Source organism: Mesoplodon bidens, assembly GCF_964165515.1.
Source record: "Mesoplodon bidens genome assembly, chromosome: 14".
In the NCBI taxonomy this organism is placed as follows: Eukaryota; Metazoa; Chordata; class Mammalia; order Artiodactyla; family Ziphiidae; genus Mesoplodon; species Mesoplodon bidens.
Genome location: NC_138170.1, coordinates 11,488,165 through 11,513,595, shown reverse-complemented (window position 1 = coordinate 11,513,595; position 25,431 = coordinate 11,488,165). Strand labels below are relative to the sequence as shown.

The 25,431-nt window shown below is 40.6% G+C and overlaps 1 protein-coding gene across 1 annotated transcript in view; it reads left to right on the top strand.

Annotated features, from left to right (window-relative positions):
- Positions 1–22,040, top strand: part of LOC308627555 (immunoglobulin kappa light chain-like) — a 29,857-nt gene extending 7,817 nt beyond the window's left edge. The window contains exons 3-4 of the mRNA XM_081253855.1: positions 17,500–17,549; positions 21,521–22,040. Of these exons, the coding sequence (XP_081109981.1) occupies positions 17,500–17,549; positions 21,521–21,843 (373 nt within the window). The 3' untranslated portion in view covers positions 21,844–22,040. The remainder of the gene's footprint in view (positions 1–17,499; positions 17,550–21,520) is intronic.
- The last annotated feature ends 3,391 nt before the right edge of the window (positions 22,041–25,431 follow it).

Sequence of the window (25,431 nt, the reverse complement as noted above, 5' to 3'; positions counted from 1 at the left end):
GACAGAACTTCATAACTGCACCCTGACTTCAGCGTGAGGCGAGTCACAGTCAGCAATGTGGCACTGTTTCTTTTAATTATTTTCATTTTTAATGTTTATAGAAATGGTCAACCTTATACAAAGATATATAAAACACACATACGCTGGAGTATTTTGAAGCGAATCCATTAAGAATTTCAGTACACTGCTCACTGATGAGGACCTTTTCCCAAGCAGCCACCATGCCATTATAATACAGAATTAAGAGTAATTCCCTAAGATATCTAATAACCAGTTTCTATTCAAAGTCGTTGATTCTCTCTAAATATGTTGTTACAGAAATTTCGCTTCGGTCAATGTCCAGGTCCAGATAACTGTATGGTTAAGTTTTACCAAAACCTCAAAAAAAAAAAAAACCCCAAAACAAAAACCCTGTATTTTATGAAAATTGTCCAGGGAATAGTAAAAGAGAGTAAACTACCAGTATTTAGAACTATAAATCATGTAATGAGGCTAGGATAATCTTGAAACCAAAATTAAAGACTGAACATGAAGAAAGAACCCAAACTCATTTATCGTCCTCGATGTAAAACTCGAAGAGAAAATATTAGAAAGCTGTATCTGTTAGAATTTCACTTGGCTACACACAATTGGAATCTAACCAGGGAATCTTTGTAACATGAGGGAGTGTTCTTTTCTCACAGAACCTGGGGCAGGGGGCTCAGGGACGGCACAGGCTCCTTTCCTTCCTGCCCCTCACCCTAGTTTGTGACCTTCACCCTACTTATCACAAGATGACTTTTCCAGTGTTCCAGGCAGAACCACTTGGACTTTACTGGTGTGGGTGGAGGTGGGGCCACTGTCTTTTCTGTGACATTTGGCTGTCTCTGTGGTTATTGTCTAAAAGTTTTCTGTCTTTCTAGGCTGCTTCTTTCCTAGTCCTTTGGCAAGAAAGAGCCAGCATTTGTTAGGGCTCTTTTTTGTCTAAGCCCATTTGTGTTCCCAAGTTGCTAGTTTCTCCAACACCTGCTCTGTGATATATGAGGCAAAAAAGAAAACCTAAGCAGTTTTCTGTCATTCTTCAGGTCCCAAGACCCCTACATGGTCTGCCTTATTCTCTCTACCTGTGTTAATTCCTAGGGTCGCCATAACAAAGTACCAAAAACTGGGTGGCTTTTTAAGCCACAAACTGGGTGACTTTTATAACAGATACTTATTCTCTCACAATTCTGGAGGCTAGAAGCTCCAAATAAGGTGTGGGCAGGGCCATGCTCCCTCTGAAACCTGTCAGGGACAATCTTCCCTTGCCTCTTCCTAGATCCTGGCAGTAGCTGTCAATCTTTAGCATTCCGTGGTTTGCAGCTGCATCACTTCCATTTCTGCCTGTCATCACATGGCATTCTCCCATCTGGGTTTCTGTGAATTTTCTTCTTTTTATAAGAACACCCGTTGTATTGGATTAGGGACCAACCCTTTTCCAGTATAAACTTATCTTAATTTAATTAATTATATCTGCAACAACCTTATTTCCAAATTAAGTCACATTCTAAGGTACTGGGTGTTAGGACTTCAACATATCTCTTGGGAGATCCACCCCATAACATCACCTTTCAGAGTATTATTTTTTTTAACAAGATGCCTGGGGTTTTTAGCTGTACTTGGTGGGAGGAATAAGGAAAAGTACTTCTTTCTTTTGGGAAGTGGAAGTCACCTTGTATATTTTTTAAATGTTCAAAAACAAAAAATAGCAGCAACAATAAAACAAGGAACCAGTATCAGCTTTAGGTGGAATATTCAATGGTCCAAATATACATCCACAGTTCAATAGTGAAGACAACTGAATATCCAGGGTTTTTAATAAATTTATATGCATAACTACTCATATAGTAAAAGCTGAAGACACCTTATATTTACTAAACACCTATCTTGTTCTTGACAAGAAAGCAAAAACCCATTCCCTACAAAAGGTGACTTAGCAGTTCAGCTGCCAGGTCACTGGAGGGCAAAGTAGAGAGGGTGGCACCCTTGCCCATCCACCCATGACAGGATTCCTGCTCTAGGCACTGAATCATCAGTTCCTTAACAATTAAATATTGTTTGTTAAGAACATTAAGTGTTTTAATAATTAAATGTTGTTGCTGAGTGCCTTAAAAGTAACAGGGTGTCCAGTCGTTTAAATTTCCCAGGTTTCAAGTTGAGGATGTGAACCAGTTAAAATGTAGGGACTCCATAAAACAATCTCATTCTAGCTCCATATAGTTTGTTTTGTTTTGTTGTCTTTTTATGCCAATACCATACTGTGCTGACTACTAAAGCTTTGTATTATAGTTTGAAGTCAGGAAGTATGATGCCTCCAGTTTTATTTTTCTTTCTCAACATTGCTTTCGCTGTTTGGGGGTCTTTGTGTTTCCATACAAATTTTAGGATTGTTTTTAATATTTCTGTGGAAAATGCCATTGAAATTTTGATAGGAATTGTAATGAATTAGTAGATCACTTTGCCAAGACTAGGAGAAGGAGTCAATCTCACAAAAAGACAAAATAATCAGCAGTAATGTTTCTAAGGCTATAATAGTAAAGACCTGTCCAGAAGAAAGAATTTTCTGTATTTGTCATCTCCTTTCTGTTTAATTATTCCATGTAAATCTAAGTTCTACAATCTCTCTCCCCCACCTCAGTCACTGCCCTACTGCTCTGGGAGGTATAAATAGGATGTGGCAGCCCTTGGGATGAAGCCTGCATGGCACTGGGCAGGAGAGACCCTGCACCCATCTAGAGAATATTTGATAAGATATGTGGTTCTCCATGTTCTTCAAGGATCTGTACATCTTTTGCCATACCTCATGTCCTCATGACATTATGTTACTGCTGTCTGCACAACAGTGGACCCCAGCAGTACTAGCTTGGAGAAAAAAGGAAGGAAGGGAGGGAGGGAGGGAGAGAGGAGATACTTGTTGATTTATCCATAAAAATTCTAATTTTTCTAATTAAATTATATATCCAAGTAGTTTCAATGTGACATATTCCCAAATACACGTATTTATCAAATTCAGTTTGAAGAGCAATCACTGAGTACTCAGTAGAGAGGCACGATGGCGAATACAGAAGTATTTCAAGCTGTTCAAATATGATTATAAAATTCCATGATGTAAGGCAGCATGTGGGAAGTACAATAAATACCACTTTACCAAAGTGATTGCCTACCTACCTGGAGAGTTTGGGTCACTCAGGTTTTACCCTCTCCTTAAATAGTCAAAATCTCTTAGGCAGCAATGGAGAACTTCATTATGTGTAAAGCTCGTCATCCACAAAGCCTCCATTCTAGTCTGGAACTCCAGCCCGATTCAGTGACTGTGACTGTGAGGTCAATCTTCCTTTCATAATCAGTAGTCTTGCAACTCATTACAGGAGCTTTAAGCTGAAGATGGCCTTTGTCAGCCTGTGTCCCTCAGAGACAGCATGGGACAGAAACCCTACCCTCCACTGCCAATTAGAACTTCCCACAAGTGAAAAACAAATTTCCAGTGCATTAAGTCACTCAAGCTTTGGATCGTATCTATTAGAGTAGCTATCATTGCTTTTAGTTAATACACGTATCAGGCTGAAGATTATTCCAATTGGCAGCATTTAGTGGAAATCACAAACTGGTTCTTAGAAGGCAAAGGTTTAGACCCTGACTGTGCTCCTACAACCTCAGTATCATTAAGGGGGCATTTGTTTCCTCAGTTATAAAAGTCAATAGTTAAGGCTCTTTTCTATATTAACTGTGATGTTTGTACCCTGACTGAGTTCCAGAGCAGCTGTCACGCTGAAGAAAGAAACGTATTTTCATGCTGCACAGACTCATTTTTCATTCTGTCACTGGATTTCAGAAAATGCATTAAAATGTCTCCTCTGACTTAAGGGAAACAGACGGCAACTGTGCAAACAATTTTCCTGGTTTACGAAGGTTTTGCCAAGTGCCTCAGGAAATGTAATGGAAGCACTTTAATTGGGAGGCAAGGCACTGGGTTCTTCCTGCAGCCCAGCTCTTCCCCACCTCTGTGGCCTGGAGTGAATCACTTCCTCTCTTAGGGACCCAATTTTCTCTTGTTTGTAATGCATAGAGCTAGACATGGTTTGTCTCTTCCAGTTCAAACAGTCCGCAGATCTACAAAGACCCTCCAAGATCACGCTAAATCTATACACTATTCAGTCTAACATGGTCCCAGGCTCAGCTGCAGCCCAGACAATCCCAGTTAAGGCACCACCTTCAGAAGCAGTTTTCAGGGCTTCAGAAATTACCGAAAGTGATCACCAGAGTGTGCGCCAGAGCAAGAGAGGAGAAAACAGCAAGTACCATGTGACTGCTGAACAATCCTTGTTCATTTCACTCATTCATTTGGGTAGACATGTATTGGACACCAAGTGTATGCCAGACACTTGTTAATCACGGAGAGTGCAGCGGTGAGTGCGATCCCTCAAGAGATGCCTGTGCAATGCAAGAAATAATGAGGGGTGTGAAGAATATTCTTTTTCATGGAAGTGGAAGATATGATATCCTGGGCAGAGACAAGTGTCAATGATACGTTGTGTGTGGTTATTTTTGCGATCCTGGTTTTTCCCTAGGTTGATGTGTCCCGGTGTATGTGCCTTACATTTGGGTGGACTCCTCCTGGTTTCTGGTATTAATTTCGTCAGCTACCCCTTGTCTAGTACTTATCCAAATTCCCAGCCATGCCAATTACAAGATTGACTAAATATTTACCCTTTCTCCTCACTTCACTTTAAAGGGCCATGAAATTTGCAGTTCAAGGAATAGAGATGAGCCTTTCTAATCTGTAAGGGTCCTAGGTTTCATTTGAGGACTGCTCCAGTCCACTTGCAGTATCACAGTCATGCCAACTCAGAGAATAAATGGAAAAGTATTCCATATCTGTGTATCTCCTTGACATAGGAATTATCAGTTTCAAAAAAAAAAAGCTTATAAAGAAACTGCTTGAAAACTGTCTTGTATTAGGTTCTTTCGGAGGAGGTAGGTCTTTGACAAACTCCTCAAATTCTTCTAAAATTAGTGTCTATCTCTTCTTGGGCAAATTAGTCCATTTATTTTGGGAGATAAGGAATTGTGCCCTTCATTTAGATGTTCAAAAAAGCAAAAGCCTATCTGGGGGGAGGGGAAATTGGATGAAGGTGGTCAAAAGGTACAAACTTCCAGTTATAAGATAAATAAGTACTAGGGATGTAATGTACAACCTGATAATTAACACTGCTGTGTATTACATATGAAAGCTGTTAAGAGAGTAAACCCTAAATTCTCATTGCAAGGAAAAGGATGTGTTTTCTACTTCTTTAATATTGTCTCTGTAGGAGATGTTGGATATTCACTAAACTTATTGTGATCATCATTCCATGATGTATGTAAGTCAATTCATGATGCTGTATGCCTTAAACGTACACAGTGCTGTACACCAATTATATCTCAATAAAACTGGAAGAAAATATTAAAAATTTAAAAATAAAAATTTATAAAAGCAATGGCCTTTGGGGGCTTTAATCTGAATATGGGTAGAAAATGAGAAGAAGAAACATTCTATCAAACCAACCCTGCCTAACCTAGAAACCCTGGACAAGTGGGTTTCTGGAAAATGAAGTAAGAGGACGAGTCAAGCATGAGGTGAGGAGGGGCAGAGAGAAGGCAATGGTACAGGAATCATGACAGCAGTCAGGGAGATCAATAATCTCATTGCAATAAGAATCTGAAACAGGAAGGAACTGCACGTTTGAGAAGCTTCTGAGAATCCTTGAAAAGATGCAGCCTTCACCAACATGTCACAGGGAGGCCCGGGCAGTTGTATTTGAACAACAAAAAAGGGTGAATTAACTGATTAATGAATAAACAAAATGTGGTATATCCATGCAGTGGGATATTATACATGTTACAGCAGAGATGAACCTTGAAAACATTAGGCTAAGTGAAAGAAGCCAAACACAAAAGACCACATATTATGATTCTACTTTTATGGAACGTTCAGAATGAGAAAATACAGAGAAACAGGAAGTAGATTAGCAGTTGTCAGCAGCTGGGAAGGATGAGAATACTAAGAGGTGATAGAGAAGGAGAACGGGGTTTCTTTTTCGAGGTGATGAAAATATTCCCAAATTATGATGACGGTTGCATTTGTAGTGTGATATGGTGAATATACTAAAAAACACTGAGCTGTGTACTTTAAATGGGTGGATTGTATGGCATGTAAGTTATATCTCAATAGTGAGGTTACCCCCAAATCACTACCAAAAAAGGAAATGGAAAAAAATAATAGTGAGGATGGCCCCAGAAGGCTGGAAGAATGGGGGAAATCCAGGCAGCATGTGCTTTAATTCTTAAAAGCTTTTTGGTTTGCTATAATCTCTTTCTCATTTTCAATGTCTATATGTGTTTTTCTCTTTTTCCTTGGTCACACTGTCTAGAAATTTGTCTATTTTATTGATCATTTTCAAATTATCTCTTGGTTTTATTCACCAAAATAGCTTTGTTTTTTATGTGCTTCTGTTTTTATTTTTACTAATTGTGTCCTTCTACCTTCTTTTGGTTCATCTTGTTCGGTGGCTAGCTTCTTGAGTTTAATGCTTAGTTTATTATGTTTGATCTCTTGGCTGTTTTTCTTTAATAAATTTATTTATTTTATTTTTGGCTGCGTTGGGTTTTTGTTGCTGTGCACAGGCTTTCTCTAGTTACGGCGAGCTGGGGCTACTCTTCGTTGCGGTGCACATGCTTCTCATTACAGTGGCTTCTCTCGTTGTGGAGCACAGGCTCTAGGCACGCGGGCTTCAGTAGTTGTGGCGTGTGGGCTCAGTAGTTGTGGCTCGCGGGCTCTGCAGTGCAGGCTCAGAAGTTGTGGTGCACGGGTTTAGTTGCTCCGCGGCATGTTAGTTGCTCCGGCATGCTTCCCGGACCAGGGATCAAACCCGTGACCCCTCATTGGCGGGCAGATTCTTAACCACTGTGCCACCAGGGAAGTCCTCTTGGCTCTTTAATCAGTAAAGAAAACACATTTTCATTTGAGACCCACTTTGATTCCATCCCATGAATTTTAATATGCAGTATTAAATACTAAGAGTATTTAATAAATACTTAATATTTAATAAAATACTGCATTTTAATAGGCAGTATTCTCACTGTTGTTGACGCTTCAATAATTCGTTGCTCTGTAATTTGATATATTTCCTTTTTAAGATTTTTAGAGTGGTAATTTTTTAATTTCCAAGTCAGTAATCTGTTAGTTGGCTACTTTATGGCTAAGTTCTAGGTTTATTGCATTGTGGTAAAGATAATGTGACCAAAATGATTTCTACTTTGGGAAAATGTATAAATGTTTCATTCTCTTTTTGGCCCAGTACACAGCTAAATGTTATAAATATTCCATAGGCATTTGAAAAGATTATGTTTTCAATGTTATATACCCAAGTATCTACTGATATATATATATATGTGTGTGTGTGTATTATATATATACACATATATATTAAAATGAATTGAGACATATATCTCTTTTTCTTTTTCTAATGAGGGTCAGTATGTGGATTAGAAAGAATCTATTTGAAGCTTGTGCTTCTCAACCAGGGAACTTAGACAGAAATATTCTCAGCTACTTTTGGAAATTTGCCTTATTACATAAACACACTTGGGAAAGAGGCAAATAATCTTTAACATGTTGATGCCAGCAAAATTATTTCACACTATTGTCAGTTCTGTTATTCCACACAGGATAGGATGATGGGCCTGGGAAGGAATGAAGAAGGGAGAGAGATTCCAGTTTTCATTGTGTTGGTCCCAACTTCTTTGTCTATATAGAAAGTCTTCTTCTCTGCTACTTACTAAATGTAACCTTGGACAAGTTACTTAAGATCATCCTGCATCAGTTTCCTCATCTTTTACATGAAGAAAGCAACTATCTAACAGAATCAATCTCACAATCAAAAACAGTGATATATATAAAGCACTTAGCACAATACTGACTGCCAGTAATAGTTTAATAAATATACCTATTATTCCCAATAGGCAGAAAAAAAAAGTCTTCTGGTGTAATTGTCATTTTCTCAAGTTCTACTGTGTCTCTAATAAAAAATTTTAATGTATTTTGATGCATTTTGACTCAGTATAAAAGTCCATCACTATTAAGTCTTCTTGGTAAATTGTATCTTTTGTCTAGAGTCAAAATATCCTAATTCACCAGCTTAGGATTCAAAATACACAGAAGAACATAGAGCAGTGGACATTCCACTTCCTAACTGCATCCTTGCACTTCCTAAGAGCAAACCAACCTCCCCTTTTGAGGAATTACTTCTTTCTGATTAGGTGGAGTCAGCTGAGGATGTCATGGGACCGACACTTTCCTTAGCCAAGGGGTAGCCCTTGACCCAAGCTAGGCTAAACAAACCTCCCCGCTTGCTGAATCTTGAGGAAAAGTACCCAGAGACTGAAAGCATTTCATTCTATCTAATCACTCAACCTGAGCAGGCTGTTCCTGACGTAAGAACATTTGAGGATGAGCGTGAATATAAGTTAGACACTTGGAGGCACTGCCATGACTTCAAGTGAGTTTTGACGCTCCCCACCTTCCTCACCGCCACTGCCACCACCAGACTCTCTCTCAGCCCCTAATGGTCCCTGAGCCCCAAGGGACACACCCCTCCTTGGGCCCCAAGCCCACCCATTTCCTGTCCTTGGGAAAAGTGGCAGTCTCAATACCCACTGCTTTGCTACCATGCTTTCCAAATGATATTCACAAAAACAGAACAATCTGATATAAATGTATTTCCCACAGTCTGAGCTCTTCAGTCTTATTTATTATATTTGATTTTGTCCCTGGAAGTGTTCTTTCCTCTAATTCTATTTCTTCAATATTACATATTGTCCTTCCTTCAGTTAGCAGTTGCCTGACATCCTCATCCATTGCATTAGTTGCTCCAATCATTTTATGTATTAGTTTTAAATACATCTCTTTTCAACAACTTATGGCCAGATTTGTGTGTTACATTCACTGTTCTTGGTCTTTCAGTTGTAAAGTTTTTCTCATTTATATTGTCAAGGTACAAATTTTTCCAAAAAAATTAAAGTTCTCATGCATATATATTGTGAGCGTGTGTCAAAGATTCATTTAATTTATTGATGACAGAACCAGATGATAAAGCTGGTGAAAGGAGGTCATAGATACACACACACACACACACACACACACCCCTATCAAGGCTAGAATAAGATTGCTAAATAAGATTTAAAACTGGTTAATGTCTTACAGAGCAATAAAACCCATAAGCCTTGGAGTGGTCTTCCCAGACAAAAATCATTTGTCATTTTCATGATATCAGTTTTTTCTAGGCTAATATCTAACTTTTTGGACTCTAGTTTTTAATCAGTAATAAATACAAGTCAAACAAACTTTATTTCTCTAGCAAATCAAAGGACCTTGAAAGGACACATAGTGTTAAAGAAAAATCATGTATGACAGTTATTAAAGAATGGTAAGGCTTGGGAATTCCCTGGCAGTCCAGTGGTTGGGATTCCTCTCTTTCACTGCCGAGTGCCCAGGTTCGACCCCTGGTCAAGGCTCCCATAAGCCACGCAGCACAGCCAGAAAAAAAAAAGGTAAGACAGACCCTATTCCGGACCATTACCATCATAAATGTAGAGACCACCATGCAGCAATGGGGTTATACAGAAGGGGAGAGAGATTGGGGTTCAAATACAAGGACTAGTGGGAATTTATAGCCAAGGAGCAGGGTAGGGGTCAGTGGATAGAAAATTTCTAAGAGGAAACATCAGGGGTAATTCTGATTCTGGCTGAACCAACCCGATGGGAGCCTTGCCAAAGGCAGGCCAGGGTCCTCAGACATTACCTGGGAGATGATGGAATATAAGGAACTCAATTAGATACCAAGGAGGATGCAGGATGGGGAATTCTGGTTAAATTGACTTAGCAGGGGCTTCCCTGGTGGCGCAGTGGTTGAGACTCCGCCTGCCGATGCAGGGGACAGAGGTTCGTGCCCCGGTCTGGGATGATCCCACATGCCGCGGACCGGCTGGGACCGTGAGCCACGGCCACTGAGCCTGCGCATCTGGAGCCTGTGCTCCGCAACGGGAGAGGCCACAACAGTGAGAGGCCCGCGTACCACAAAAAAAAAAAAAAAAAAAAAATTGACTTAGCAGGATTCTTGCTAAAACTGGACAATGCAGTGATAAACACAGAAGCCCAAAATTCAGAAGAGAGTTCAGAGGAGCCTGAGTAGAGTTTGGTCAAGGAGAGAATTTTTCTCAGTAGTCATCATTTTGCCTTATCTTCAAGCTTTAGATAACTTAACTTTTATTATAGTTTGTTCTATTTGGACTTGGCCTGTCCATCTTATTTTATATTTCTGTTTATCATATTTTTCTCTTGATTTTTTATTTCCTTGTCCTGAATTTTGCTACTTTGGTTTATTAATTTTTTTCTTCTTCTGGTGCTTTGGAAGACTTTTATCCCATTGCTGTTGAATGCCTGTCACTTGACCCCTTTTTATTTCCATCACTAGTCACATGGCCTGAAGGGCAAGTGTCAGGCATCCTGGGTGTTACTCCACATTCCACCAGCCCCCATCCCACTTCCAGTCCCAATGTCTTTTAACTCTGAGGTGCATGTGCTTTTTTGAGGGCTTTGTGGGGAAAACTAGTGTTGGCTGCTTCAAGGGCCCCTGCCTATTTTTGTGATGGAATGGAAGATTCTAGATTCTAGTTGCTCCATCATTTCAATCATGTAATTTAAATCTGTGCAGTTTTCTCCCAATTTTTTTTTCTCCTAACAGGATCCTTTGTGATGCTCCAATCATGGAATACATTTATTCTCATTTTTATATTTTTTCTGTCATTGCAAAGGGAGTTTGAGAGTGGTGGACAGGTCCATCATATTCAATGTAAAAGTCCACATTATTCCTTGCTTCAGTTGTTGGGTTTCTTGATTTTTCTTTTTGTTTCTTTGTTGTTTGTTTTCTTGCCACCCTGCCCTCTTCCCATCCTTCCCTCTTAGGTTCGGAACTCTAGTCTCAGCCAGGATGATCAGGGCACTTCGGGGTGGAGGGTGCATTAAGGAGAAGGGAGTGATCTGTGCTTCTTTCCCCAGCACCAGACTAATAGCCCTTTAATGTGATGCTGATTAGTATGGGGAGAAGAGCCAGGAACCAGCCTAGTTTAACCCCACTTAGAACCTAAAGGAGCCAATTTAAGAAAGATACAGTTTAAGATGATGAATTAAACTCACACATTCAATCACAATACCCTCTTGTTTAAAAACAAAATTAAGGGGCTTCTCTGGTGGCGCAGTGGTTAAGAATCCACCTGCCAATGCAGGGGACACGGGTTTGAGCCCTGGTCTGGGAAGATCCTACATCTCCCAGAGCAATTAAGCCCGTGTGCCACAACTACTGAGCCTGTGCTCTAGAGCCTGTGAGCCACAACTATTGAGCTCGCGTGCCACAACTACTGAAGCCTGCGTGCCACAACTACTGAAGCCCACGCGCCTAGAGCCCGTGCTCTGCAACAAGAGAAGCCACCATAATGAGAAGCTGGCACACTGCAACAAAGAGCAGCCCCCGCTCGCCACGACTAGAGAAAGCCCATGCACAGCAACAAAGACCCAACACAGCCAAAAAGTAAATGAATAAATAAATAAATAAATTCTTTAAAAAAACAACAAAATTTAAAAAACCTAAAATACAAAAAAAAATTTTTAAGAAATTATTTAAAAGAAATAAACCCACAGGGAATTCCCTGGTGGTCCAGTGGTTAGGACTCTGCACTCTCATTGCCAAGGGTCCGGGTTCAATCCCTGGTCAGGGAACTAAATCCCACAAGCATCACAGTGCAGCCATAATAATAATAATAATAATAATAATAATAATAAACAAATCTACAAGGACAAGAAGAACAGGGCAGAGTCAACAGCAGCAAAATATTAGGTTGAGTGGTAACCACCTTAACTGACCCGTGGAGCTGAACAGAAGAGCTGGTGGAACTACAAAGCAAAGAGAGATTGAAATCCTTTCGAAATGGGATCAGGATATACATATGGAGGGAATGAGGCAATGTCGCAGAGTGGGCAGGAAAGATGCAGAGCCCAGGTCCTTAGTCAAGATGAGCAAGGCTGGGGTGGGGGGGGGCATGGTCAGAGGGGTGGGAGGGGGCACTCAGTGAGGGTCCCTGAGCCAGCACAAAGCAGAGCAGAGTGTCCATAAAGGACCTGAGGATTCTGACAACAAAGGCAAAAAGTGTGAAGAACCAAACCTGAATTCACGTCCTCCACAGCTGTCTGCGGAGCTGGTCCGCGACGGGTTTCTCTGAGTAGGGTGAGAGGAGACGCAGGGCTGGATGCCAAGCAGACAGACAGGGAGCCAGGGGACTCCAGGGCCGAGCTCAAAGGGCGCATCACTAGTGGAAACCCGCTGGAAACCACAAGCCTCAATATGTAAATCTCCAAGGGTCCATAAGCCCTGGTACATTGCTGCTGTTGTCTCTTTCACGCTAGAACGTCAAGAAACACCTGCAGCCTTAAGGTCCTCGTGGAAACAAGATGAGTGTCTACATTTTCCAGAGTAGGACCAAAATCTTGGGTCACGTTTACGGCACACGCATTTGCACAGGGTTGGGCAAAGGACTTTGCTTCTCTCAGCATGTCTCTCTTCAGAAATGAATGGAAAGAGACACAGCTCCAAAGCAGCAAAGCAGCAGCAAGTTTTCAAGTGACCTCCTCTGCCTCCCTCCTTCCAGGCTAATGGAGCCATCCTTGCCCCCTTGGAGACGCAGGGCAGATGTCCATTTGTGGCACTCTAGCCCGAAGACCGGCAATTGATCAGATTCTGAGCACCACTGAATGTGGACTCCAGAATTTCCTCCTCCCCTTTTGGAATATCAGCTTAAGTCAAGTACAAATGACAGACAATATGATCCTAAGGAGGGAGGGATCAAACTGAAGTCAAAAGGATCACCTGCCTGGGACTCTACTGTGAATGATCAGCTGAAGAAAACCTTTGAACCACAAACTTCAGGATGGATTATCAGACACAAATTTTCAGGAGCCAGGTAGGGAAGCCCCCCTCCTTCAAACTTCATGAAGAGCAAAATTGTGTCACTGTGTCTCTAAAATGCTGGGTGATTTACTCTATGGTACTGGTGGGAGGCAGACCTCTCAAACTGGCTGGTTAATCATGTCAAATAAAAACCAGAAATGGTGTTTCTTGAAATATTAGACCTGAGGAACATTGATAAGATAGCTTATCAAGAGTTTTCAGGGTGACTTATAAACGTGCACTTAGCCTCTCCCTCTCTCTCTCTCTCTCTATCCCCACAAGCACTTTAGAATTTATTCTAAGAATCTAACTTTGTTGCGGGCCACATGGAAAGCAGCTTCAGTGATGAGTTTGTTGGAATTCTCCCCCAAATGTTCTATTTCCAACACTCATGCATAAATCCAAGAACCTCTCAGACTAGTTTATTGACACGGCCTTTCCTCAGTAAATCAATCTTAGTAAGGTCCATCCTGGACACTCTGTAGAATGGTAGATGCTCACAGATGCTCCTAAGACATCCTTTGCCTTCAAATAATGAACATCCATATTAAGGATCTCAACCACTTCTCAGTGATACACGGGATGTCATAGCAAACGTGACAACAATCATTCCTATTGATCCTACTGTGTATGATCAACAAACTGGTTTTTGCCACAATGGTTCTTATGACAACCATCTTTTATCAGTAGCAAATTCTGCTTTATAACGCGCTTCACTTTCTGCTTGCACGCTTCACTATGTCTCCAATTTACTCACTTAAGAATATATATTTTCCAGCCACACCCACATCTCCTGCACAGAACCAGGGAAACCCCTACCCTTTTGTATTCTTAATCTAAAGATTATAAAAAATATTTGAAAAGCAAAGAAAACTTAAGCATATGTATATATTATTTAAAAATTATATTTATACATTGCACATAAATACTGAGAATTCTACTAGGCAATATCAGACTTTACTTTTTATCAAAACTGGTATAGCCTTAGTGTTTCTGAAAGCCACAAAATGAATGTATTCATATAATTTTTAAAAATCAAACAATCTTCAATATACAGGACAGTAGAAAATGTCACTACTCCCCTTTCTTCCACAACAACACACCTCTGTAATCGATTTCAGGAGATAACCACTGAGCACAGTTCACTGTATTTCCTTCAGCAATTAGCCTGTATTCATACCCATACATATTCAATTAAAATGGGATCACAATATCATACAATACATACCATTCAGCCTATATCTTTACAATCACCTTCCATGTGACTATACAGAAACCGACTTCATCCTCTTATTGGCTGCTTTGTGCTCCACTGCAAAGCTCTATCATAATTAGTTTATGGTGAAGATGTCAGTTATTTTCTATTTTTTTACCTTTTAAACAACATTTCAATGAGCAGTCTTGTATATACCTTTGAGACTATTCTTCTACTCATTTCCAACCCGGGGACAATCTAAGGAGTTTCCTTTTTCTCCCCTCACCCCAGTGTTTTCTGACAAGTGTATTGCTTCCATTGGGTGACTTCATTCCCAGGGTCTAATCTGCAGACTGGTGCAACTAAGTGCATGAGCTCTGAGTTGAAATCCCAGCTCTGCCACTCACTGCCATGAGCAACTCACTTAACCTCTCTGCACTCAAGTTTCCTCATCTACAAAATAAGGGATAGAGTAGTTTCTAGTTCCTAAATTTGGAGGGATAATTAAATGTGATCAATGTACAATGTCTGGCACTTCATAAATGCTCAATAAATGTCAACTATTTTGATTGGTATTTGCTTGCATCTCTGCAGAGAAAATCACTTTCTATCCTCTTTAACATCCATGTCGACTGTGTCCTCAGTCAACTGTTTTTTACACTTAATTTCCACTCTCCTCTCTATCTCCAATTTGCTTTCTCTCTTTCTTCATCTTCTGGTGAAATCCACTGCTGATTCTGCTATTCAAGGTAACTAGCAAAGCTCGCAGTGACAAAATCAATGCAGGCTACCCTAATCTTCAGAATTACTATTACAATTTCTTTTGTAAAACTTACTATTGCAGTGGTCTGTATTAGTCCTTGGTCCATTATAATTTATCAGCTCTGATCTATTATTGATTTTCAACTATTTGTGGTAGGGTTGTATTTTTGTTTTTGGGGTTTGTTTTTTTTTTTCATTCATTCTGCAAATGTTTGTTGAGCATTTACCAAGTGAAGATGCTGGACTGGGCCTTCCAAATATAAGACAATGAAACATCAACCAGCTTACAATCCAGTAGGGTAGAAAGAATCTGACAGCAGATAAGAGCAACTAGGTGTTCTAGGCCCAGTGACCTGCCTCTGTACTCTACAAAGTGGAGTCACTTGCTAGGAGATAACCCAACAGAAGGTCTCTCTTGAGTTGAGTCTTGAAAGACAATTTGTTGTTCACAAGCTCACGGAGGTGAGCAAAAGTGTCTCCAAGAAGAGGGAGAGTTTTGTAAAAGCTGGAGGTCACAGAAGTACAGTAAGGACTTGAAGATGCTGGGAGCAATGTATGCTAAGGTGGGAATGGAAGGTTAAGAGGGAAAAAGGACTGCAATAAGTAAAGCTGGATTCACAGCAAAATGAGGTCTTCAGGGCTCTTGATGCGGTTACTATGGAAACACCAAGGCACGCCATGATTCCCTGGCAGCTCCAAAGACAGCATGCACCTGGTTCAGCTCATTGTGGCATGGTGGGTACCCCTCTAGCTCTACCTATCCTGTGACAACAGACAACCAACCAAGTAAAGTCTGCTTTTCTTCTCTTTTGATCTTTGTTTTTGTTTCACAGGCCATCTATAGCTTCATTCCAAAATAGATTTCAAAATAAGACATGGGCCTTTGTTTGATATGGATTTAGTCTTTTTTGAAACAACATGGTGGCAAAGGAGAGGTTCAATTAGGAAAACATTCTTTATTAATATTATTAATGAAAGAAGTTAAAAAGTTTCATAATGGCATTGAATGAGGTTTATTATTTGCAAAAGCCCCCCACCCCACAAGAAGGTATAAAGCGCACTTTTTATTTTTTTTTATTTTTAAAAAATTTTTATTTATTTACTTATTTATTTTTGGCCGTGTTGGGTCTTTGTTGCTGCGCGTGGGCTTTCTGTAGTTGCAGTGAGCGGGGGCTACTCTTCGTTGCGGTGTGCGGGCTTCTCACTGTGGTGGCTTCTCTTGTTGTGGAGCACAAGCTCTAGGCACGTGGGCTTCAGTAGTTGTGGCACTTGGGCTCAGTAGTTGTGGCTCGTGGGCTCTAGAGCACTGTCTCAGTAGTTGTGGTGTGTGGGCTCAGTAGCTGTGGTGCACGGGCTTAGTTGCTCCACAGCATGTGGGATCTTCCTGGACCAGGGCTCGAACCCATGTCCCCTGCGTTGGCAGGCGGATTCTTAACCACTGCACCACGAGGAAAGTGCAGAAGTGCACTTTTTAAAATGAGCTTATTTATAAAACTGAAATAGAGTCACAGATGTAGAAAACAAACTTATGGCTACCCAAGGGGAAAGGCAGGGGAGGGATAAATTAGGAGCTTGAGATTAACAGATACACACTACTATATATGAAACAGATAAACAACAAGGTCCTACTGTATAGCCCAGGGAATTATATTCAATATCTTGTAATAATGTATAATGGACAAGAATGTGAAAAGAATATATATATAAAAATATATGTATGTGTGTATATAGCTGAATCACTTTGCTGTACACCTGAATCTAGCACAACATTGTAAATCAACTATATTTCAATTGCTTAAAAGTACAGGGGTTTCTTTTTTTAATGTGCTTATCTTTCTTTGTGATTTATATTCAACCTACTTTCCAGAAAATAAACAAACAAATTAATAAATAAACAAACAGCAGTCCAGATGTGGGAGACTGCTAAACTATGGGACCATCAGGCCATAGACATAAATAAATCATCTTCTAGGATTTTAAAGCTCACCTAAGAATGACAAACATTCTCTGTCAGGGAAGCCCCAGGGCCTCCACTCCTGCTTGAGAAGGGAGGTAAGCTTCAGTACCTGACCCAGGGTTCTGCTCCCCTTAGGTGAGAAGGGTTTTTGCACAGTGAGACAATGGACACCTATCACTGTGGTGGACGTTCAGTGAAGGAACGAAGTTGGAGATCAAACGTGAGTAAAATCTAAACTTTCCTTTCTCGGTTGTCTGTGTCTTATGGTCCCTGTGTCTCTGAAGTGACCCGTATGCTGACTCTTTGAAACCAGACTCTGAGATCCTCTAGGGCAAAGCTACAGTCCGTAATCAAACTGGAGAATTGATTGCACATTTTCTATGAAGAACAAGAGTCAGGCATTGGGGGAGAATAACTTGTCTGAGTGATAGTTTCAGAAATGTATTGGGGAGCAAAGCATATGTTTTGAACAGAGCTTTGCTCAATGGTCAGGAAGGGACACAGTTTTTGTACAGGAGCGAGGTTAAGAGGAACTTTTGTGTGTATACTTTCGGCCCAGGAACCAAAATAGAGATCAAACGTAAGTATTTTTTTCAACTGATTCTTTGCCGTTTCTGTCTAATTGGTTTGCTTTTTGTTCCTTTGTGCATGTTTTCATTAATTAGGTGTCAGGGATAAAACAAATTTCATTCCCAGATTAGGTACAGAGGAGGGGAAATTGTTCTACAGGAGGCTAACTGGTGACTAATTTTGAAGATTTCCAAACCAAAATAACTGAATTGGGGAAGGGGGCTCACTGCCTTTTCAGGGTAGGGTTTTGTGCGAGTGGAAGTTAAGGGGAATCACCGTGGTTCACTTTCAGCCCAGGGACCACAGTGGAGATTAAATGTGAGTACATTTTTGCTCAGTTATTTGTGAGGGTTTTGTCCTGCTGTATAATTTGTGCAAATTTGTGACATTTTGGTTAAATGAGCCATTCCTGGTGACCCAAAAGTAAAAGGCAGAAAACCAGAAGATAGTCAATTTTTAAGCTGAACAAACAGAAAAGTTGTTGAATTTGTAAGGAGAGTAGGGTTTGTGGAGAGAAAGGGGAAAAAAATCTGGATTTTTCTGTGAATAAGCCTTTTTCCTGTGATTGGCTTCAGAAGGAGGTTTTTGATTGGGGGGAGTTGTTAGCTCACTCACTGTGGCTTACGTTCGGCCAGGGGACCAAGGTGGAAATCAAACGTAAGTGCACTTTTCTACTCCTTTTTCTTATAGAGTCGTGAAATTTGGGGGTTTTCATGCTTGGGATATGAGTTGAGGTCACTTTAGAAGAGAATGGGATTCTTCTGAAAATTAGATCAGAAAGGGACTGAAAATCAGGTTGTCTCAGAAGAGCAGAGAGCTAGTTAGTTGATGTGGCATCGAAATGGCCAGATTTTCTCTGTATCCGACAGTCAAATGACTTTAGCAGCAAAAAACAGATTTTTGTTGAGGGGAAAGTAATTAAGTTAACGCTGAGGATCACCTTTGGCCAAGGGACACGTCTGGAGATTAAACGTAAGTAATTTTTCTCTACTACCTTCTGAAATGTGTCTGGGTCTAAATGCCAGTGTTGACTTTTAGAGGCTTAAGTATGAGTTTTGTGGAGATGGGTAAATGAGAACATTTCAGAATTATTATCAGTTTCAAAAGTTAAACTCAGCTCCAAACCTGGGTTTGTAGGCAAAAAGATTAATCTACACCGAATGACTCAAAGGGAAAAAAAAAATTAGTGTCGATGAAAAAGGAATCCTTGGAGCTCTAAAAGAGCTAAAGCGAATTAATTTTCATTGAAATTTGCCAAATATTGTATTGATTTTTGCTTGTATGTACAACACGGAAAAGTAGAGAAGTGTATTTCTTAGTCTGTTTTCTCTCTTCTGTCCGATATATTATTTTATAAGAATAAAAATCAATAGGATGCACTACAAAATCAGTAAGAAGTTAGAAAAGCATACTTATTTGTGTTAAAGTTGTCGCTTAATTGCGAATCAGCAGCACTGTCATTTTTAGAGGCTTAAAATGAGTGCTAAACTGTCAATATTTAGAAATTCTATAGAGATTCTATACCTTAACAGATTACTCTTTTTAAAAAACCCACATTTCTATATTAGACTAAACTGGAAATGATCTCTTATCATAATGGAGGAAAGACGGTTGTCCCCAAAAGCACAGTTTTGAAGTAATTTGTTTAAGTGAAGGAAAAGAAAATAATTGCGCTTTTTAGATGCCCACGGACATGTAGAAAAATAGGAAATATTTTAATGAGTATGTTCTTTGCTATTACTTGCCGGTGTTTTTATACTGCAGAGGAGGCCGTGGCACAGCTAGGGTGGTCTGTAGACTTCTTGGCGGTCTCTTTTCGTGATTGAATGACGTTGGCGGCCGGGTCCCAGGGCTCTGGTGACGGCGCACCTGGCCGCTAAATGCCGCCAAAGGCCACGGCAACCCCGCGATCACCCGTTCAGCTGTGCTGTGGCCCTCTTTCCTGACACAGTGATACAAATAATGTCGCTAACGGAAGAGAACAGAAATGTGATGGGCATGAGTTAACATGGGGAAAACAGGGAGAAACCTGATTTTTATTAGCGATTCCAGAAATGAAATTCACATTATTATATCCTCTTAATGAAAATTTCCAGTAGAAGACTACAAAGAACTTAAAGCTATTTTTTTGCAGTGATTTGTAATTTCTTAAATATCTTCTCATCAAATGTGTTTAAGTAATCAAAGCGCAATCCAAATTATATATATATATATATATATATATATATATATGTGTGTGTATATATATATATATATAAATATAAATTCTTTCAGAGCAAAATCGACACCAGCAAAAATATAACTGAAGGCCAGCAACAATCTGGCCGTTCAGGTTTTGATCAATTAATTTTTACTGAGTTGAAAATAAATATCATTAAGATATATTTGCTGACAAAAAAATAAGATAAATTTGTGACATGTTTTTAATTTTCAGAAATTTAATGGCTTCAGTAGGATTATATTTCAGGTGTACAAAACATCTAACCATATATAAATGCCATTGATAAAAACTTAATAGAATATATTTTCTAATCCCCTCATTCTGTGATTAGAACATTTTTAATCTGGCTATTTTAATTATATACTCTTTAACATAGTTTAGTTATTTGTTATTGTCATTGTTTACTCCAGGTAATTTCAAAAGCAATACTTGAAAAAGATTATTTTTGGTTTGTGACAACCTGACAGGACTATTTTAGGGCCATTTTAAAACTCTTTTCAAACTATTTAAACTATGTAAGTATTTTAAACTGTTCTAAAACTGTATTTAGGGCCTTTTAAACATCTTTTAATAAATTTTAAACTCCATTAGAGAGCTAGTAAGAGGTCTTACAAGAGTTTCCATATCAAATATGCTAATTGTTCAGTGCAAGATAGGAAGTTTAAAGCTATCAAAAATTGACCCAAATAGCAGTATCTTCATAGAATATTTCCTCTCCTTTTTTTCTAGAATTCATATTATTTTGCTACTAAGGCTATTTTATAAAATTCTCTGAAAAAAATAGTGATGACGGTTAAAAGAGAAGGAAGTATCAAAATATTAAAAATTCAGTATCTTATATTAAACTGCTTGGTTAACATGGAGGCTTATAGCTTTATAAAGGTTTATAGCTTTATAAAAATCTCTTCACTTATCTGTGACTTCTCACAGCAAAAGAAGATTCTTGGTTTGTTATTTAACTCATGCTCTCCCACCTGAGGGCTTGAAGGCCCACAAAGGGGATTTCCAGCAGGCCATCTGGCAGCTGTTCATGGTCAGAAGTGAAGCTAGCCAGTTCCTCCTGGGCAGGTGGCCAAAATTACAGTTGACCCTCCTGGTCTGGCTGAACCTTGCCCCATATGATGACAGCCATCAGGCCAGGACCCAGGTCTCCCTTTGAGGCCTTGGCGAGGAGTGGGTGAGTTGCTGGCCTGATCACAGGGGGTGAAGGGGCCAATACCCCACTGACCCGGGCCCAGACTGAGTTTCGGGCTCACCCTGCATGGTGGGTCTGACCCCAACACGCCCAAAGGAAGCCCGGGAAGTGAAAGGCAGCCTGATATCACTGCACAGAGCTAGGAGAGGCACAGGGGAAACGATCTGTGCAAGTCCTGTTCTCACTTCTAAACTCTGATGGGTCCAATGAAGTGGTTTTGTTTCTTGGCCTGAAGCACTGGGTTCCCTGCAGGAGGCAGAGAACACAGATGAAGGAGAGAAACGTAAGGTCAGAAGGGCATGCAAAGAGCTTCGAAAGGCTGCAAAGAGTTCAAACAAGACAATTTAGAACTTTCTTAAGGGGTAGGGGCTAGGGAAAATCTCCAAATCACGGCGATGAGAAATATGCTTCCTGGCTTCCCTAATTGCTCCCTGGATGCCACAGAATAAGCATGCTGCTCTCTGCATGTCTGTCCCTTACAGTTCCAGGCTCACCCACAAACAATGCACCCAAGTGGAGAACTTCCCTGTTACTTAAACACCACTTTCTGTGCTTCCTTCCTCAGGGTCTGATGCCCAGCCATCTGCCTTCCTCTTCCACCCATCTGAACAGCAGTTAAAGACTGGAACTGCCTCTGTCGTGTGCTCTGTGAATGGCTTTTACCCCAAAACTATCAAAGTCATTTGGAAAGTGGATGGAGTTGTCCAAGACAACAACATCCAGGAGAGTTTCACTGAGCAGGACAGCAAGGACAGCACATACAGCCTCAGCAGCACCCTGACGCTGTCCAGTTCCGAGTACCAAAGCCATAGTCTCTATACCTGCGAGGTCAGTCACAAGTCCCTGGCCTCCGCCCTGATCAGGACCTTCAATAAGAACGACTGTTAGAGCGAGAGGCCTGCAGGCTCGTCCCTCACCTGTGCTGGGTCCCAGCCCCCTTCCTCGCCTCTTCAGGCCTCAGGCCCTTTTCCCTATTGCAATCCTTCAGCCCATCTCCCCACCTCATCCTCCTCCCCCTCTTTGGCTTTAATCATGCTAATGTTGGGGGGAAAATGAATAAATAAAGTGAATCTTTGCACCTGTGATTTCTCTCTCCTTCCTGATTTAAGCTTTTTAAACACTGTTTTTCTTTTCTTTTTTTAACATGTTTGTTGGAGTATAATTGCTTTACAATGGTGTGTTAGTTTCTGCTGTATAACAAAGTGAATCAGCTACACATATACATATGTCCCCATATCTCTTCCCTCTTGCGTCTCCCTCCCTCCCTCCCTATCCCACCCCTCTAGGTGGTCACAAAGCCCCGAGCTGATCACCCTGTACTATGCGGCTGCTTCCCACTAGCTATTTATTTTACAATTTGGTAGTGTATATATATGTCCATGCCACTCTCTCACTTCGTCCCAACTTACCCTTCCCCCTCCCCATATCCTCAAGTCCATTCTCTAGTAGGTCTGCATCTTTACTCCCCTCTTGCCCCTAGGTTCTTCATGACCTTTTTTTTTTCTTTAGATTCCACATATATGTGTTAGCATATGGTATTTGTTTTTCTCTTTCTGACTTACTTCACTCTGTATGACAGTCTCTAGGTCCATCCACCTCACGAAGATATACAGATTGCCAACAGACACATGAAAGAATGCTCAACATCATTAATCATTAGAGAAATGCAAATCAAAACTACAATGAGATATCATCTCACACTGGTCAGAATGGCCATCATCAAAAAATCTAGAAACAATAAATGCTGGAGAGGGTGTGGAGAAAAGGGAACCCTCTTGCACTGTTGGTGGGAATGTAAATTGATACAGCCACTATAGAGAACAGTATGGAGTTTCCTTAAAAAACTAAAAATAGAACTACCATACGACCCAGCAATCCCACTACTGGGCATATACCCTGAGAAAACCATAATTCAAAAAGAGTCATGTGTCACAGTGTTCATTGCAGCTCTATTTACAATAGCTAGGACATGGAAGCAACCTAAATGCCCATCAACAGATGAATGGATAAAGAAGACGTGGCACATATATACAATGGAATATTACTCAGCCAGAAAAAGGAACAAGACATTGTTTTTCTAATGACCCAGTTTATCTTCCAAGGCAGGGGTCCCCAGTGGGCTGTACGGCAGGAGGTGAGTGGCAGGCAAGTGAGAGAAGCTTCGTCTGCAGCTCCCCATTGCCTGCATTACCACCTGAACCATCCCCAACCCCTCCCCCCACACCCCCCGCCCCGTGAAAAAATTGTCTTCCACCAGGTCCCTGGTGCCAAAAAGGTTGGGGACCGCTGCCAGCAGTTCTAAGGAACTAAATATTGAGTTGCTAAAAACTACACCATCATTTATAAAAATCATCATCCTCCATTCTACCCTACTGTACTGTCCTCTATAAGACACTCTTCCATGAAACCCATAAGCCGCCTATTTCCCAGCCCTCTCCTGGGCCATGGTATGAGAGGCTTGCTTCTTCTTTTTTTTTTTTTTAATTTATTTATTTTATTTTTGGCTGTGTTGGGTCTTCATTGCTGCACACAGGCTTTCTCTAGTTGCAGCGAGCGGGCTTCTCATTGTGGTGGCTTCTCTTGTTGCAGAGCATGGGCTCTAGGTGCACAGGCTTCAGTAGTTGCGATGCACGGGCTCAGTAGTTGTGGTGCACAGGCTTAGTTGCTCCGTGGCATGTGGGATCTTCCCGGACCAGGGCTCGAACCCGTGTCCCTTGCATTGGCAGGCGGATTCTCAACCACTGCGCCACCAGGGAAGCCCCCCCCCGTTTTTTTAAATTGAAATATAGTTAATTTACAATGTTGTGTTAGTTTCAGGGGTACAGCAAAGTGATTCAGCTGTACATATACATATATTCACTCTTTTTTAGATTCTATTCCCATATAGGTCATTACAGAGTATTGAGTACTGTTCCCTGTGCCATACAGTAGGTTCTTATTAGTTATCTATTTTATTGGGATTGAGATGCTTGCTTCTTTGATTCCCCTCTTCAGCAGGCCCTCAGAGTCCTTTAAAGGGTGACGGTTCTTACTATCACATATTCTTTGATCCAGTCGAATCTAATTTACCAAAAGCAAATCTATCAAAAGAAGGGAACAGCTAGAAAGAGAGGCATCCATTGCAACACTATGTAAAATAACAAAACAATGATAATAACATAAGTGAACAAGCAATAGGAAATGTTTAAGTCCACTATGGCACTTCAACTTAAGGGAATATGATGCCTTCATTACATTTTACATACAACACGTATTGAGGGCCTCCTATCTGCCAAAGACCATGCTGATTGCTTTCCACAACATAATTTAATTCTCACTACGTCACACGGTTAAAAGCGTTCATTAAAATGTGAGTCAGGTTCTATAAAGCTGAGAGATATTCATACTCTATAACCCAGCAATTCTACACCTGAATGACTGTGTCCCTGTCCACCAAAAAAACTCATGCAAGAATTTTTCAGAGTAGCTTCATTAATAAAAGCCAAAAACTGGAAACAATACAAATGTCCACCAACAGGAGAATGGGTCATTAAATTGTAGCATGTTTGCACATTGGAATACTACTCAATAAGAGAACTAATAAACTACAACTGTACCCAACAACAATGATGAATCTCATAAACATGACATAAGCAAAAGAAACCAAACACAAAAGACATGCCCTATATATTATCATCTATATAAAGTTCAAAACCAGGAAAAATACAACTAGAAATTGAGATAGGGATTACTTTTGGCTGGAGGGTGGGGTGAGGTAGTGCCTTGAAGGAGACAAGAAGGGGCTTATGAAGTTTTGATAATGCAATGTGTGCCACTTTGTGAAATTTTATCGAGCTGTAAAGTTATGATCTGTGCACATCTCTGTACATACATTCTACTTCAAGATAAGTTCACATAAAGAAATATACTCAATTTACAGATAAGAGAGGCTAAGAGGCATAAGTAATAGGTCAAGGCCACACAGCTGGTAAGTGGTGGTCCAGGAATCAAATCCCTACCTGTCTAATTCTGCTCTCTCTCTCTCTTTTTTTTTTTTATTACTTATTTATTTGGTTGTGCTGGGTCTTAGTTGTGGCATGCGGGATCTTTAGTTGTGGCACGAGGGATCTTTTAGTTGCAGCATGAGGGATCTAGTTCCCTGACCAGGGATCAAACCCATGCCCCCTGCATTGAGGGCAAGGAGTCTTAATCGTTGGACCACCAGGGAAGTCCCCTAATTCTGCTCTCTTGACTCCTATACAATTCTGCCTTCTAGTTCTTACAGTGCTGCACAGAAGAGAGGGTCAAATTCTACCTTCCCAGGGACTCCTCCTCTATCTGGCTAACCAGGAGCATACATACGTAGAAATGGAATGGAACAGACATTCAACAATGGGCAAAGGATGGAATTAACCTGGACCAGATATTGGGATCCCATGTATGAAATGTTATGTGTTTGGGAAGCGGGGGGCAGGAGGGGCACATATAAAACCAACT